The sequence below is a fragment of the Mesoplodon bidens genome, assembly GCF_964165515.1.
Source record: "Mesoplodon bidens genome assembly, chromosome: 3".
Classification (NCBI taxonomy): domain Eukaryota; kingdom Metazoa; phylum Chordata; class Mammalia; order Artiodactyla; family Ziphiidae; genus Mesoplodon; species Mesoplodon bidens.
The window spans coordinates 160,871,656-160,888,021 of record NC_138178.1 but is presented as its reverse complement, the minus strand read 5'-3'; the positions used below and the strand labels follow the sequence as shown (position 1 = coordinate 160,888,021).

Sequence of the window (16,366 nt, the reverse complement as noted above, 5' to 3'; positions counted from 1 at the left end):
TTAGATAATGTATGTATGTGATCAATAGCCCTTCTACAACTAAGGGATGGAAAGGAGTACATTATACATGCTTTCTGAAGATGGACGTTGCTTCAAAAAATATCTAGAATTAAGTCTGGACATCCTTCTCTTCTCTATGCCTTCTGTTCTATGCCCTGCTTTGCCATGATTAGGAGAACAAGTCTTCCCTCTCAGACTTGATCATTTCTTTCATCTGTTATGCTGTTAATATAAGATTGATTATCCCTCCACAATTCCCAAAGAAGAAGAACATCCACGACTGAAAGGAATAAATGAAATTTTAAAAATGGAAGGTCAAAGTCAGTTCAAGGTGGAAACTTGGTATTGCTTTTTAAACAAATATGTTATTTCACCAGCTTTGACGTGTCCTTACAGAATTATTAGCAAGGAGAATTAGTATACATTTTAAAGTGTATATGGATATTTTGTGCAACCAAGACTGGCATCCATGATTTTCTTTTGAATTTTGAAGAGAGGGGGAACGACAAATGTTGCCTCTACAGCTAATTACGAAAATATACATGAGGTGATTGGAAGACAAGAATTTCCGAGGGGATAAAAGTATTAATTCAAGCTATTTCAACATGATACTAACAAAGTTAGTTGATATAGTATAACAGAACCACTGATCACTTGCTTTTGCCTAAATGGTATCAATAATTTTTACATAACAAGTTTAGTATATTCCAAACATTGATCCCTTGTTGGTCTAAATATCATGTTGACATAGCTGCAGTGAATCTACCCAAATAGTTATCATTATCAAAAATAATTCCATTCAATATAATTCTTCCCATTATTTTATTAGCCTCTTCTAAAAAAGTATTCTAGAATATATCTCTGATGAATGTGATTCAACCTGACATATGACTTGAACAGTAACACTTTTAAAGGGAGTTTTCTTTCTGGGACATCCTACCTGCCCCCAAAGATGACTGAAATCAGACTCAGGTCTCTCACTGTTTCACATAGGGCCAGGGAAGCCTGAAGAGTGATTTTCAAGTTCCCAGTCAGATAGCCAACCCCTGGGTTTGACTGTCTTTTCAAATCTTATCTCATTTTCTTGATTCTGCCAGGATGGGTTAACTTATCTCACAGGAACTGACTTCCTCAAGAGATGTTTTCTGCATTTCCTCCTTTGGGTCAAATCAGGGTGACTACCTCCTTTCTTATATTCTAGAAGTTTTCACTTTTCTTCCAGACCAGGAAGTATACAAATAGCGTGAAGAAATCTGGGGTCATTTCTGGTTTTATGCCTATTATTTATCCTACCCTGATGAGTCCATTTTAAGCTGTCCTTTCATCTGACCACCAATTCTAGGAAAGGAATTTGTTCTGAAGCTTCAACAGCAAAGTGGTGAATTGCATCAGGAGGAAGAATCACTCGTTCTTTTACTTTAGCATTGGGTTCTCATTGTACAACCCTGTACAGTACTTCAGCAACTATTTTTTTTTTTAAGATTTAAAAAGCAAAGAGTTACAAAACTGTTTGTAATTAACTTGGAATAGAAAAGATAGCACTTTTTTTAAATCCCATTATATAGTACACCGTATAAATTACAGAGTATTCAAATGCACAAACGCATCTGTGTAACATTTATCAAATGTAATTGGCGTGTCTTTATGTGCACACATGAGTGTGTTCTCGAGAGTCTTACTGTCCGCCTTTGTAATACTGGACCTCTGGCTGTCACGTATGGCAGTGCTCCAAGTCTGGCACACTGCTGTTGCAGTATCGCATGTTGTTGGGGATATGGCAGTCTGTGTAATTAATGCCCCCATTTGGGGTGTAAATGGGCTGCAGTCTGAAATCTCCTTTAAGGAGCTGATCGTTATTTAAGGAGACGATCTGAAAGCTGGTTTCTGTCATCTCCAGGATGGAATTGTCCTTTTTGGTGCCTGCCTCACAATAGTCATCTTTCCGCCGGCCTCGGTTGTATTTCCACTTCTGGGAGGTGTAGCGCCCCTTTTTGTGCATATGCCAGCAAAAGACACTGAGAAGGACCACAAGCACAAATATCACCGCACCCCCAATCAGGCCCGCCAGCAGAAAAGGGGAGCCCATGCTATGGGAAGTCGTCTGCTCGTGGCTGGAAGCCGTGTTGCTGCCATTGTTCACATAGGAGGCATGGGTGGTGGCCTCAGAACAAATGGTGTCTTCTACAGCTCGGTAGTTAAATGCATCCAGTGGCACTAAACAAATCCGATAAGTGGATCTGGGCTCTAAATTGACCAGGCTCAGATGCTGCTTCTCACCACTGACAATGCGTTCCTGAACGATGCCTCCCACCAAACTGTGGCCCATTTTCACCCATGTGAGTTTGTATGCCATCACAGTAAAGAGAGAGAGCCAGCTGACTTGAATGGAAGTGTCATTCACAAAATGGATAGAGAGCTGGATCCGTTCAGAAAGAGGCGGGGTCACTCTTTCTCTGCCATCCCAGTCGGGAATCGTGGGGAGTTTCGATGCCATGGGAGTTAGAGGCGCATAGCTTCTGCTAGGGGTCGGGACAGAGAGTGTGGGAGGTTGAGTCGTGGGCGAAGCTGAACTTGGGGCTGGGGTGAAGAGAGGCAGGCCGGGGGTCGTGGTGGGACAGGACAACAGATTCATATTCAACTCCCGGACTGCCATCCCCCGGACTTGTTCAGGACCTTGGCACATGAAACCTCGCACGTTGAGAGATGAGGGTATGTGTTTGAGCCATTCCGTGACCCATTTAATACTGCAGTCACAGAACCAAGGATTATTCCGAGCAGTGAGCTGCTTCAGGTTGGAGAGGTTATTGAAGACCCCTTGAGTCAACACACGCAGCTGGTTGTTGGATATATCCAGCCGTTCCAGCTTCCGGAGATTCGAGAAGGCTGTCAAAGGGATGTGGTTGATCTGGTTGTCCTGCAGATAGAGCCTCATCAGGTGCATACCTGGGAGGTCAGAAGGGGGATGGGAAAGCGAATTCCGGACAATGGAAAATTCCTTGAGCTTGGTGAGGTGGCTGAAGGTGCCCTCGGCAATGCCCTTGTTGGTCAGGAGGTTTCCATCCATGATCAGACGCTCCAAGCTCGTGAGGTTCTGAAAGGCCATGTCTGATATGACGGCAATTCGATTCTCATCCACTCTCAGCTCTTGCAGTTCCACGGGAAGCCCCACAGGCACGCTGCTCAGGTGATTCTTGGACAGAAACAACAATTTGAGGCTAACGGCCTCACGGAAGGCCCCATCTTCCACCCCCACCGTGGATATTGAGTTGTCATCCAGGTGGAGCTCTTCAAGCTTCAAGAGCTGGGCCAGGGCGGCCCGTGAAATGGTCTGAATATTGTTTTCCTGCAGATGGAGAACTCGGACGTTCTTGGGAAGGTTCATGGGGAATTCATCCAGTTGGTTCCCATAAAGGTACACGGTGTGCACAGACTGTACGTTGTGCAGCTCTGCAGGAAACCCAGCATTATTAATTTGGTTGTTGTGGAGGTAGAGTACAGTGACGCCCTCCGGGATCCCAAGAGGCACTGAGGTCAAGCTTCGCTCATTACAGTAGACAAAGTTCCTGTCGCAGCGACACACGCTGGGGCATGCCAGGAGTTTTGACACTTGTGAGTAGAGCCCCAGGGAGATGAGAAGCCAAGATTTCAGGAAACAAGCCCCCTGGCTGGGCCCCTGTGTAGTCTGTAGGCCCATTTCTGAAGTACAGAAATAAAATACAATGTGGTAGTGAAAAGAAAAAAAAAAAAAAACAGATAGCAAAACCAAAATTATTGAATGCAGTTCTGTTAAAGTCCAGAACTCCAGCTAGAGGAAAAGTTCCGAAGGCTAAGGTCAAAGAATCTTCCTGTGGTCTCTGGTCTTATCAGCCTATGTTGCCCTCTTTGCTATTGTCCTCCATGTGCAAAAAAAATTCAATAGGAAGAACTTTCCACCCAGGCAACAAGTGAAGCCAAGTTATCAGCGGTCAAAAGGGGCCCAGTTGGGTAGGCAGAATCCCTTCTTCTGTGGTCGGTCAGGTCAGTGTGGATCAGCCTATGAACTTGGTTAAGTTCAGTCTGCAATCTGTTGTAGGAAAGTAGAGAGAAAAGAATCAGTTAAGGGTAGTGAGTGGATTAAGTGCTGATCTGACTGGCTTTTCAAGAATGCTGTGATCCAATGTTCATTGCAGCACTATTTACAATAGCCAGGACATGAAGCAACCTAAGTGTCCATTGTCAGATGAATGGATAAAGAAAATGTGACACATCTATACAATGGAATATTACTCAGCCATAAAAATAAATGAAACTGAGTTATTTGTAGTAAGGTGGATAGACCTAGAGTCTGTCATACAGAGTGAAGTAGGTCAGAAAGAGAAAAACACATATATATGGAAACTAAAAAAAAAAAAAAAAAAAAAAAAAAATGGTTCTGAAGAATCTAGGGGAAGGACAGGAATAAAGATGCAGATGTAGAGAATGGACTTGAGGACACGGCGAGGGGGAAGGATAAGCTGGGACGAAGTGAGAGAGTGGCATGGACATATATACACTACCAAATGTAAAAGAGATAGCTAGTGGGAAGCAGCTGCATAGCACAGGAAGATCAGCTCGGTGCTTTGTGACCACCTAGAGGGGTGGGATAGGGAGGGTGGGAGGGAGACTCAAGAGAGAGAGGATATGGGGATATATGTATACATATAGCTGATTCACTTTCTTACACAGCAGAAACTAATACAACATTTTAAAGCAATTATACTCCAACAAAGATGTTAAAAAAAAAATCACTGTGATTGGGACTAAATGCTCAGAGGAGAGAGTTGGCATTAAGTGACATGCTAAATAATAATAATTCAGTTGAAAAGGTATTCAAGGAATGAAAACGATTCAGTTATCTTTACATCAAAAGGAGACCATGTTGTTACCTCTCACTATCAATGATCATATTGTGAATTTTACATCACAGTCAGTATCTTCTCTCAGAGATCTATTTGCATATCCAAACAGACAGGCACAAGAGGCCCAGGGCTGAATCCACTGAATCAATGATGACCGTCTACAAATGCAACTGGTCACAGTCATATTTCAAGATGAAATGAGTGACTGAGCAACGAATACAATTTAAGGGAAAAAAATTGTGAAACCTTTTCCAGTTATAAACAAATGCAAAATGGGGACTGATAAAGTTATTTAGAAAGATGCATCCTTTTGATCTGGCATTGTGATGAATCAGTTTAAAGGTGATGCACAGAAACAGAGGTGATGTCAAGTCAGAGAGAAGACTGCTCTTTTCTTCCCCACTCCCTGTCTCCTCTCATCTCTCTCTGCCTCCCAAATAGCCCACACTTGAGTTACCCATGACACATTTCCACTTATCCACTCTTTTGCGACCTTCAGGTTCAGATGAGATACACCATTGTGATTCCTTTGAGAGTTGATAAGCTCATGACTGGGAATAAAATTATTGTCCAACAACTCAACCTTCCCCCCATCTGTGTGTGTTTTCCTGCTTTTAAGAAAGGACTTTCAGTAAACTTTGAAATGTTAGAAGACACTGTTGGGGAAGTAAAGGCAATCTACAGATAGTAATCAGACCTTCTTGCTCCAGAACTGTTCCGTCTATTTTTAGATTAGAGAAGTAAAGAAGTTAATTGAAAGGTGCCAGATTTGATTTCCCTACAAAAGAAGCTAATGTGACAGGACATGGCAAGCTGGAAGTCTCTTAATTCTTACCAATACACAACAATTGAAACAACTTATATGTAAAGCACAGAGGAACTATTTGAAATTGTTCTCTTAGCTATCTTTAGAAAGGTAATTAAAAAAAAAAACAACATTGTAACTACTATTTAAGTGTCCAGACTCTTGTAAATTTGTTCTACAATTTGAAATATTGTGAGCCATCTAAAAAATGCCTTTGATGACCAGAAACGGTAATATCCATTTTTTTATTGTTCAGAAAACTTAAAAAAAAAAAAAAAAGGAGGGGGTATAGGGAGTATCTTTCCAGGCAAAACAGATGGATGTGATACCTTATCAAAAATTAAGCATTATTTAATTTGTTAAAAATTACAAATATATGTTTTATCACATTGAACAGGAGTCATCCTCTCTGCCAAAAATTTCCCTATACACTTAAAGAATAATTTATACTACAACTAAGCTTAGTGCAGGAAAAGTGAATTTAATGCCATCAGCTTGATGCCATCCCTAGCTCAGGTTTCAAATTCTCAAACCATCTCAATGTTCCCTAATAACCTGCTACTCAAGTGTGATCTCTGGTCCAACAGCATGAACCTCACCTGGGAAGTTGCTGGAAACAGAATCTGCACATTAGCAAGAGCCTGGGGCGTACACGTTAAAATTTGAGAAACACTGCCCTAAACACAGTGCCGTCTTATTTAATTTTTCAAATGTTTTAATTTATTAAATGAAAAATAAATGCAAGAGCATGTCAAATGATTCATTTGAGAAGTGTAAAAGCATAAGGCATACGAATCACTTTCGTCCCCAGGAGATGGTCTCAAATTGCATCTTATATGTAAAGGGCATCTTACAGGTAGAGTAATGTAATGACTAAATATATCACTTGGCTTCAACAGACCCTTGAAAATGTATGTCTGAATGACAAGCACTAGTATCCAGTAGGAGCTTAAAGAGCTATTTGTAATCAGAGGGGGCCTACTTTCATAAAGCATGATTTATTTAAGAACAAAAATCTGTTTGGTGCTATTAGCATTTACTCTTCTAAAAAGGTAGGAAAGTGCGACCAAAAGAATAGAATCTAACACATTTTTGAGTATTCCACGGGAACCTTCAAAGTGTGATAATAGCACACAATGAACGGATTTTCCAAGGGAGAAAACACAGCTGCCCCAGGGTCTTTAAATTCCTATGTAAAAAGGATAGATGCTTCTTAACTTGGCATTTACAAGCCAAGTTTTAAGGCCCTAGAAACAACAAACCAGTGCCTGAAGATGGTAGAATTTGTTTAGAAACTTTATCAGTGAAGAGCCTCAAGGCAATAATGATTGCGAGCTAACAAAGTACTCAGGGATCACTGGAGACCATCACTGTGCATCCAAATTGCAACTCTTCCACTTGCTTCAACTGTGTCCTCTGTAAGGAGAGAAAAAGCCCTATCAGCCAACCCATTGCCCCAGGCCTTGCTCTCTTGGCAGGTGGACTTTACTCATGAGTGGTTCTTGTATAATTACATAAGAAGAGGATGTGGACCTGAAGAAAGCTCCTAATGGGATTACATGGGGCAAACTGTCACTGTTTATCCACCTCAACAGGAGAAAAGTCCCATCTAGATCGCACTGTGTTGATCAGCTATGGCAAGTTCAGTGTTGAAAGAAAACAAACTCTCAAGGTTTTCTTTGTGCTTTTGGGAATTCCATAAAATAACTGTGCATAATAGACTTGTCCTAATTCCTGGATCAACAACTGCCTACATATTATATCAGCTAGTAGACTGTACCTTTGTTCAAATTAGTGCAAGTGTAAAACTGCAACCACCTAGGCAATGATGATATTTTTTAAACTTAAGTAAGGCTAAAATCTCCATATTCTCCACTATAATTCCTACTAAATACTAAGGGGAGAAATTCTTTTAGACCTTAAAATGGAGACTGTATTTATAGAGAAAGCAGTATAGTATAATGGTCAAAACCATAGCCTCTGAGTTCTCATCCCACCTCTGGCACTTAGGAGCTAGATAAATTAGTTAACCTTTTAAGTCTTAGTCTCCCTATCTGAAAAATGGGGATAAAATAGTTCCTAACTCAACAGCACTGTTGAGAGGATTAAATAGGATAATATTTGTGCAAAGTTATATGGTGCCTGACACATGGCAAGAACATAATAAATAAAACTGTTATTCTCTGTATATTTGTTATTATTAATGATATCCAAAAAGGTGAACTCCAAAATGTAGAGTAAAATAAAATCACTTTTGACCAACCAAGTTCTCTGTACTGACACCTCCTCCAGGATTTCTCAACATCAGCACTATTCACATTTTGAGCCAGATAATTATTTTCTTGTGGAGCTGCTGTGAGCATACAAAGATGTCTCCAGACATTGCCTTAGGTATGTCCCCTGGTGAGGCAAAATGCCCCCAGTTAAGAACGACTGACCCACCCCATCTTACAAGTACCTTAAAGGGTTAGTATTTTTATCTTGATTTTATAGAGGAAGTTGAAGATACGTTTCTAATAAACAGAGCCCATAAATGCTTCATGCCATGGCCACCAAAAAAGCATGAAAATGCAATATGTTTTTCATTCATTTATTCAGCCAGTATTTATTGGGCACTGGAATAACGATACCATCATGCAGAGCTGATATGGTTTTTGACTTTGTGAGTCTTAAAAGTATAATGAGGAGAGAGAAATGAATAAGCAGGGAATTGTGGTACTGTGTAAAGATATCCAATCTCAGGGCATCAGGAAATTATGGTACCATGTAAAAAGCTCTAATCTAGTCCATGGGGTATCAGGAAAAACACAGCAGAGGAAGGGCTGTGTACATGAGGATCTGAAGGATAGTAAGGTGCAAGCCAGGGAAGAGATTCCAAAAGTTCTGCACATGGACAGTTGTCATGTGGACCAAGAGATGAACCCCAGCCCAGCTCAGAGAAGGAACAAAACTTTGACTACACAGCATTTTCGCTCAACTCTTTGCTTCCCAAAGAGATAGTCCTGTTTCTAGAAGTTAATAAACAAACCCATGTTTCAAAATCATTAGCCATTTCATTTATAAGTCTCTAAAGGTTGGTAATAAAAAGATTTTGCTTTACAAGATGGATTTCAAATATTGAGAGCAAAAGGTGTGGGGTTTTTCTTCTTCCTTTCCTATTTGAGTAGTGCACTGAGTATGTCTCCCCTCCAGGAAATGAGAGAATGTGAAGAATGGCTTAATGGAAGGTGCTAGGTAAAAACAGAAATTTACCTTTAAAGCAGAAAACAGTTTCAAAAGCCTGAGTGTAAAACAACATGCAACAAAGGCTCTTTGGAGACAGCAAGACCCTGACCCTGCCTGTCTGTTAAAGATGACAGTAACGGCAGCAGTTATGCCAGGCTACTTTTTAACTCTTTTCATAGGAACTGAGACTCAAGAGACATAAATCATGGAAGAGCTTTCTTCAAAGTGTTTCTCTCCTCATGTTGCCTAAAAAGTTTCTTAAATTAATTCCAGGGGCTCTTAATAAACTCAGACTATAAAAATCATAGTACAGAAAATAGGCATTATCTATAAGCACTGCCAATTCCATAGTATAATGACACGAGGACAAACCTAATAAAAACCTTAATGGTTTCGGCATTGGCTGGATTGTGCCAAGACAGCACACTGCCTGGAGCGATGCAAGTGAAAAAACTACGTTGATGAGGGATCCTCCTAGAAAAGTTTCCCTGGATACATCAGACTTAGAGCTTCTGGAGTTAAGTTTGTGCTTAAAATCGACACACACAGGTTCAGAATCCATAGTCCCAACTACACTGCAAATGTCTGTGTTATAATCTGGAAACACTAAAGCAATTTATAGATCTTGTGCACATTTCCACATTCCTCAAGATAGGTTATAAATACCATTCCTACAACAATCAGGAGAGTTCTGTAGTTAGCTGGTCAAGATGTGGGAATTAGCAGAGGAATGTGGAGGAAAATATAACAATAGCTACCCCCTAACTTGAAACCATTTTTCCATCTCATTCACTGAAGCTCAATCAAGCTCCTTGAAGTTTTTCTCATTAGACAAATATTTTTCTTTGCCAAAACAAAGGGAGAGAAAGAAAGGAAGAGGGAGAAAAGGAGGGAAGGAGGGAAGGAAAGAAAGGAAACACTTTATTTAAACAGTTGACAATTTTTTGGCTCCAGTCAGTCTAGAATGGAAAACATTAAAATTGGACCAAAAAAAAAAAAAAAAAAGAAGAAGAAAAACTATTCTCCTGACAAGCATAAAATTCTCTAACACATTTGAAGGGTTGTTCTCACATGGTTTCCAATCCAGTTGGTTTGAATAATAGGGCTAAGTTTAGAACAAGTTACAGTGCTAAAAACTCAACTGCATAAACTTTGAGGACACCTTCATTACTGCCATACGCTTCTCTCAATCCACTAGGGAGCTCCCACTGACCATCCTCTGGGTTCATATAAATCTGTATAATCTAGGACTGCAAGACTGAGTCTTCACAGTATTTAATAAAGCCCACTGGTGAACAGACACTATTAGAGAAGAATTTTATTGAGACAGCGCCAACAGGATTAAAAAAAAAGAAACAACTCTACGGTCAATAAAGGATGGAAGTCCCTACAGCTCATATTTATACACTCTTCAACCCATTTCAAAGGGAGGTAGTTCAGCAGTCATTCATACATTCATTCATTTGCTCAGATACTGAGCACCTCATGGTTTGAGCATAGAAAATAGCTGATTTCTTAAACTCAAATTTGAGAGAGATTTTTCTCATCACCTGATCCAGTGATTCCCCATCCCCAAGGGTCACCAGAAACACTTAGGGAAGATGATGAAACATTAAAGTTCCTGGGTGCCACCTCTGCAGATTCTGGTTTGACTGGTCTTCAAAGAAGGCTGGGTAGGTACATTTTGTCAACTTTCCCCAGATGGGTTTGATGATCAGGCACTTTAGGGTCTTACTACCCAGCCACTCACTAATCAGGAACTGCTTTCAGGGCATCGAGACAACTGGTCCTTCTTGCTTCTGGATCAAATCAACAAGTGAGAGGTTGAGGTGTGTGGGGGTATGGAAAGAGCAAAGGGTTTGGAGTCAGAATTTAGCTTAACATCAGTGCAGCCACTCAAACAGCATGACAATGGACACTTAACTTCTCTGTACATCACCTTTTTTCATCTCAAGAGGGGATAATAAGCCATGCTCATGTTGGGAAGACTAGATATAATGCATGTAAAGTAGCAAAAAGCACCAACTAGGCACTCAATAAACTGTGATTTAAGAGAGGTAGAGATTGTATAATGAGAAAAAGCTGTGTCTGGGGACAGTTGACCTAGACAGCTTTCCCACTTACTAGCTGTGCTAATTTGGGCACATTACTTCATCTCCCTATGCCCCAGTTAACTCATATGCAAAATGGGGAAAATGATAGTATTAATCTCTCATAGTTGTTGTAGGACTATTAATCACTTAGAATATCATCTAACACATGGAGAACATACATTCATTGTGTCATTCCTATTATTAGCATTAAAAAAATAATAATAATAACAAAAAAGCCCCCTATTCTAGGAAGCTTTTGTCCCTAATTTAGTAGACAGGTCATTCTGTTTAATTCATCAAATTTTATTTTCCTCTGACTTTCATTATCTATTTTTATCATAGTTCTTTCCTCTGGAGATACACACACACACCTTTCCATCCATCAACCTGCAAATATGTGGAGACATTTATTGGGTCTCTGAGATCTCTTCCTTTCCTGTGTAAATGTCCCTTTTCTTTCATTTGCTCCAGAATCTTAGCAATGCTGATGCCTTCACTGGCAATGCCTTTCTTGATATATGTTGCCCAGAATGGAAAATAAGACTCATGAGGTCTACCAGCACCAAGTAGTGCTCAGCAAATACTCAGGGAATGCCCATGCCCTGCCAGGCATGGAGCTGGTAACTAGAAAGATACCTATGACATAGCCCTTGGTATTGAGTAAAGGTTCATTTAATATCAAGTAACTTTTTGTATAAAACTCTTTATAATTCCAAAGACTTTTAATATATTTCATTTCATCTAATCCTACAACAACCCACAGGAGGTATTTATATCAACCTCAAATGAAGTCCACAGAAATGAAATAATTTGCCTGAAGCCACATGGACGGTATGGACAGAGGATAGTATTATAAACCTTCTGTATGAAAATGCAAGCTTCAGGTATAATTTTATGAATGGTGTTAATTACAGTGGTATTAAAACCAACATCCGGGCTTCCCTCGTGGAGCAGTGGTTGAGAGTCCGCCTGCCGATGCAGGGGACGCGGGTTCGTGCCCCAGTCCGGGAAGATCCCACATGCCGTGGAGCGGCTGGGCCCGTAAGCCATGGCCACTGAGCCTGTGTCTCCGGAGCCTGTGCTCCACAACGGGAGAGGCCACAACAGTGACAGGCCCGCGTACCACAAAAAAACAAAAACAAAAACAAAAACACGAAAAACAAAACAAAACCAAACAAACCAAAACCAAAAAAAAAAAAAAAACAACATCTACTTCCCTGAAAAAAATAAAGCCCCTCGCCACTGCTCAAATTTTCAAAACTAGCAGCAGCCTGGCATTTAAAGTGGGTAACACTTCCAAGCTGGACTGGTGCATAAGTAAAAGGTAATTACACCAGTGGGCGAATTATCTGCTTTGCCCACATGACTCCAGGACTCAGCAGGAATGGGAAATCAAGGGCTCCCCAGACGATGGGCAGCAGCAAGATGCCAAGAACTGCAGGCGTCTAAAGGACTAGACGGCTACTGATAAGTTGGTAGCAAGAAAGACAACAAAGTCCCCTTGCCTCCTTCATAACCAAGAGTCCCAGGTTTGCTGCCACCACGTTCTACAGCTTGGGAAGGTCTTTATGTGGAGTAACTGTTGGAAAAGCCATTTAAGGGATAAAACTAACTGCTAACTGCCCTACATACAGCCACCTTCTGTATACTAATTAAATGAAATGTTGCTAAGTGTTGTGAGTTCCTTGAATTCCAAGTGAAAAAAAAATCTGTAGAAAGTGGGCTCAGTAAGCTACCAAACAGTAATTTTAGGGAAAATCTTTCTACATCTGCTTTTTCTCTACAAGAGACTTTGTTCAGGCAATCCTATAATAGCATGTTACATCAGGAAGTTTAATAGTTTTTTTTTCCCTCTTCCACTCTATAACTCAAGGATGCAGTGCTCATTCTGAATACGTGTGTCCCAAATGAGAATTCGTCCTCTTTTCCTCACCCCTTCCCCTTCTTTCTTTTTCGAAAGGCAGGCTGTGCAGGGCTAGAACAAAACATGTTTAAACAGTTCTTGATAATTCAAGAGAAGGAATAAGCAAATAACTATACTCAAATTATTCACCACTAGGCTCTTGTACATTTCCAACTGAAGTTCAGATTCAGCTAAATATTCAAATACCTATTGAGAGCTAGTCACTACTAGTCTTGTGAAATGCCTACACAGCTATGAGAAATAAGTCATTATTATTCCTAATTTACAAATGAGGAAACTAGCCTGGAGAAATCTGTGACTTCCACCAGTTGAAACAGTAGCATATCCTAGAAATAGAACTGCAACTCAATTTTCCTGGCTAAAAACCAGTCAGTGCTCTTCCCACTACACCACATTTCTCTCCTTATCGGTTTAGGGTATACAGGCTCTCATTTCAAAAATTCTTCTGCTAACACCCCAGGTTCTCTTTGCCCTCTATTCTTTCATTACACCAATGAAGCAAAGGCTTCCCACTCAATCACAAGCCCAATCTCCCCTGTGCCCACCTGAGTTTCAGATTCCCACTAGAGAAAGTCACCTAACAGCACAGACTAGTTCTACCTTAAATAAGAAATCCCCAACCTAAAGTGAGACCTCACCCCATCTAACAATGTTACTGCACTTCTCTGGAAAGCACTCTCTCCCATTCTCCTCAAAGATGGTGTTAAACTTCACTCTCCTTAGCCCTCCAAACCTCATTCCCCTCACTCTCAGTAGACAACCTGACTTTAATCTGAAGAGAGCAGAAGGCATCAGACAGGATCTCTCACCTCTTTCTGTTGCCAAACATATGAGTTTACCTTTATGTGCACCCACTTTCTTTTCCTTAAAGGTTGATCACGTCATCTGTTCCTTGGAGCCCTCGCCCTACAGGCCTCTCTGGAAGATAACTATCTCTTCCTTCCCTGTGTGCACAATCTCTCCCTCTCAAACTGGATCCATGTTGAAACATTCCCCACTATTTTCCACTAAAAAAAAATCCCCTTGATCCTCAAGTTCCCCTCCAGCTATTCCCACATTTCTCTCCTTTTAGCTAAATTCCTGGAAAGAACAGTCCATCATGATATCTCTGTTTTCTCACCTCCCATCCATCTCACACCAACACATTCCATGCTGGTTCCCGTCCCTACTCTCCCAGAAGCTTCTCTCCTAATGTTTACATTAGGAGATGCTAACAATCAGCCCCAGGTTGGCAAATCCAAAGGGCTTTCTTTTGACTGTATTCCTCCCACTTAATCTCACAGCATCATTTAGACTTGTTCATGCCCTTACTGAAACATCCTCATTCCTTGGTTGCTATGACAGCTGCTGGTTTTCTTCCTATTTCTCTTGTTATTTCTTATTTTGTAGGTTCTCCTTCTTCAGTGTAGCCGTTCAGTGTTAGTCCAATAAGCTTGGGTCCAGACACTCTTCTTCCCTTTGTAAGAAATGGCATCCAAGCCTTAAGCTTAAATGATCATATATACAAATGATGCTTGAGAGGGTGTGGAGGGAAGGGAACCCTCCTACACTGTTGGTGGGAATGTAAATTAGTACAGCCACTATAGAGAACAGTATGGATGTTCCTTGAAAAACTAAAAATAGAAATACCATATGACACAGCAATTCTACTCCTGGACATATAGCCTGAGAAAACCATAATTCAAAAAGATAGATGCACCCCAATGTTCTTTGCAGCATTATTTACAGTAGTTAGGACATGGAAGCAACCTAAATGTCCATCAATAGAGGAATGGATAAAGAAGATGTAGTACATATATACAATGGAATATTACTCAGCCATAAAAAGAACAAAATAATGCCATTTACAGCAACATGGATGGACCTAGAGATTATCATACTAAGTGAAGTAAGTCAAACAGAGAAAAACAAATATCATATGATATTTAAAAATCTGTGTAATCTAATTTAAAAAAATGATACAAATGAACTTATTTACAAAACAGAAACAGACTTACAGATATCAAAAACAAACTTATGGTTACCAAAGGGGAAACATAGCGGGGGGCGGGAGGGATGAATCAGGAGGATGGGATTAACATACACACACTACTATATACAAGAAGATAACCAACTACCGTATAGCACAGGGAACTCCACTCAATATTCCGTTATAACTCATTTGAGAAAAGAATCCAAAATAGAATGAATATATGTGTATGTATAACTGAATCACCTTGCACCTGAAACTAACACAACATTGTAAATCAACTAAACTCCAAAAAAAGTTTTAAGAAATGATCATATCTACAATCAGAAACTTCAATCTCCATCCCAGACTGTCCTCTCAGCTGCTTGTCTGTACACCCAAACACCCACCTGACTTACTTCAGTGTTTCAAGAACACTTCCAACATAGCATTTACAGTTTTAGATACTTTAAAAGAAGCTTACATACATGGACTCATAATAAAACTATGCATTTTATACTGTTATTATCTCACAGAGGGAATGGAGGCTCCAAGTTAAGCAGCTTCTCCAAGGTGGATGAGCAGAGAAGTGACACAGATGGACTTGAACTCAGGCATGATCTGCAGGGCCTTGCTCCTATCCTGTGTTCTGACTCTCTGTAAACTCCACACATTCACAGGCTGGTCCCTCCCCAGGGCCGGGAGCAGCACATGGCAGGCATTCAAGAAGTGTTTGTAGAATAAATGGACGAATCAGAGAACGACTTTCAGATGATTACTTTGTTTGAAGAGGCAGTCTGTGAAAACTCTTCAGCATCTTCAATTTGAGGTCCCATAAGGAATCACTGAGATAATATTTCAGAACAGGCTTCAAGGGATTTATGCTACACTAACCTAGCTGGAGAGATTGATGGATAAATAGTTCCCAAACACAAAGGAACTAGATGATTTTAGGAAAAGACACAGAACACGTAAGTGGAAAATAACTGTAATTACTACAGCACTGTACTTCTTTTACAAAATAACATCAAATTCCGTGGTCTTCTTAGCAAGAGTACTACTCACATAAGATCAGTCTATCTATTACTACAAACTCTGTTTGATGAAAGACACATCTGATCGTGCTAGATACCTAACACCTCAGTTTTAAAATGGTTATGACCTGAATTCAGGTAAGTCTTTATGGTTTACAGCAAATATGTGTTCTACTTATATATACCAACAGCTTATAAATATTTACATACATTCAGTGTGACAGTTCAACTGCGTTTTAATTGCACATCACTTTACCATGCCACATAGTTAGAATCAACACAATATAGGCCAGTAACTTTGAGAGTTATAAAAACGCTTATAAAAAACCAAACTGAATCAAAAAATATAAACATGGCCTACTTTTTCCCACTAAAATACTGCACCCTATATGTAATAGACATAATGAAACAGAAAATCTTGTGTCTCCTTCACAAGGAGAATACAGATTTCAGGCAGTGA

At 40.2% G+C, this 16,366-nt stretch overlaps 1 protein-coding gene across 1 annotated transcript in view; it reads right to left on the bottom strand.

The window, feature by feature from the left end:
• Window positions 1-1,710: 1,710 nt before the first annotated feature.
• FLRT2 (fibronectin leucine rich transmembrane protein 2) overlaps window positions 1,711-16,366 on the bottom strand; it is a 103,873-nt gene continuing 89,217 nt past the window's right edge. Inside the window, exon 2 of the mRNA XM_081227876.1 lies at window positions 1,711-4,063. Coding sequence (XP_081084002.1) covers window positions 1,712-3,694 — 1,983 coding nt within the window. The 5' untranslated portion in view covers window positions 3,695-4,063 and the 3' untranslated portion in view covers window position 1,711. The remainder of the gene's footprint in view (window positions 4,064-16,366) is intronic.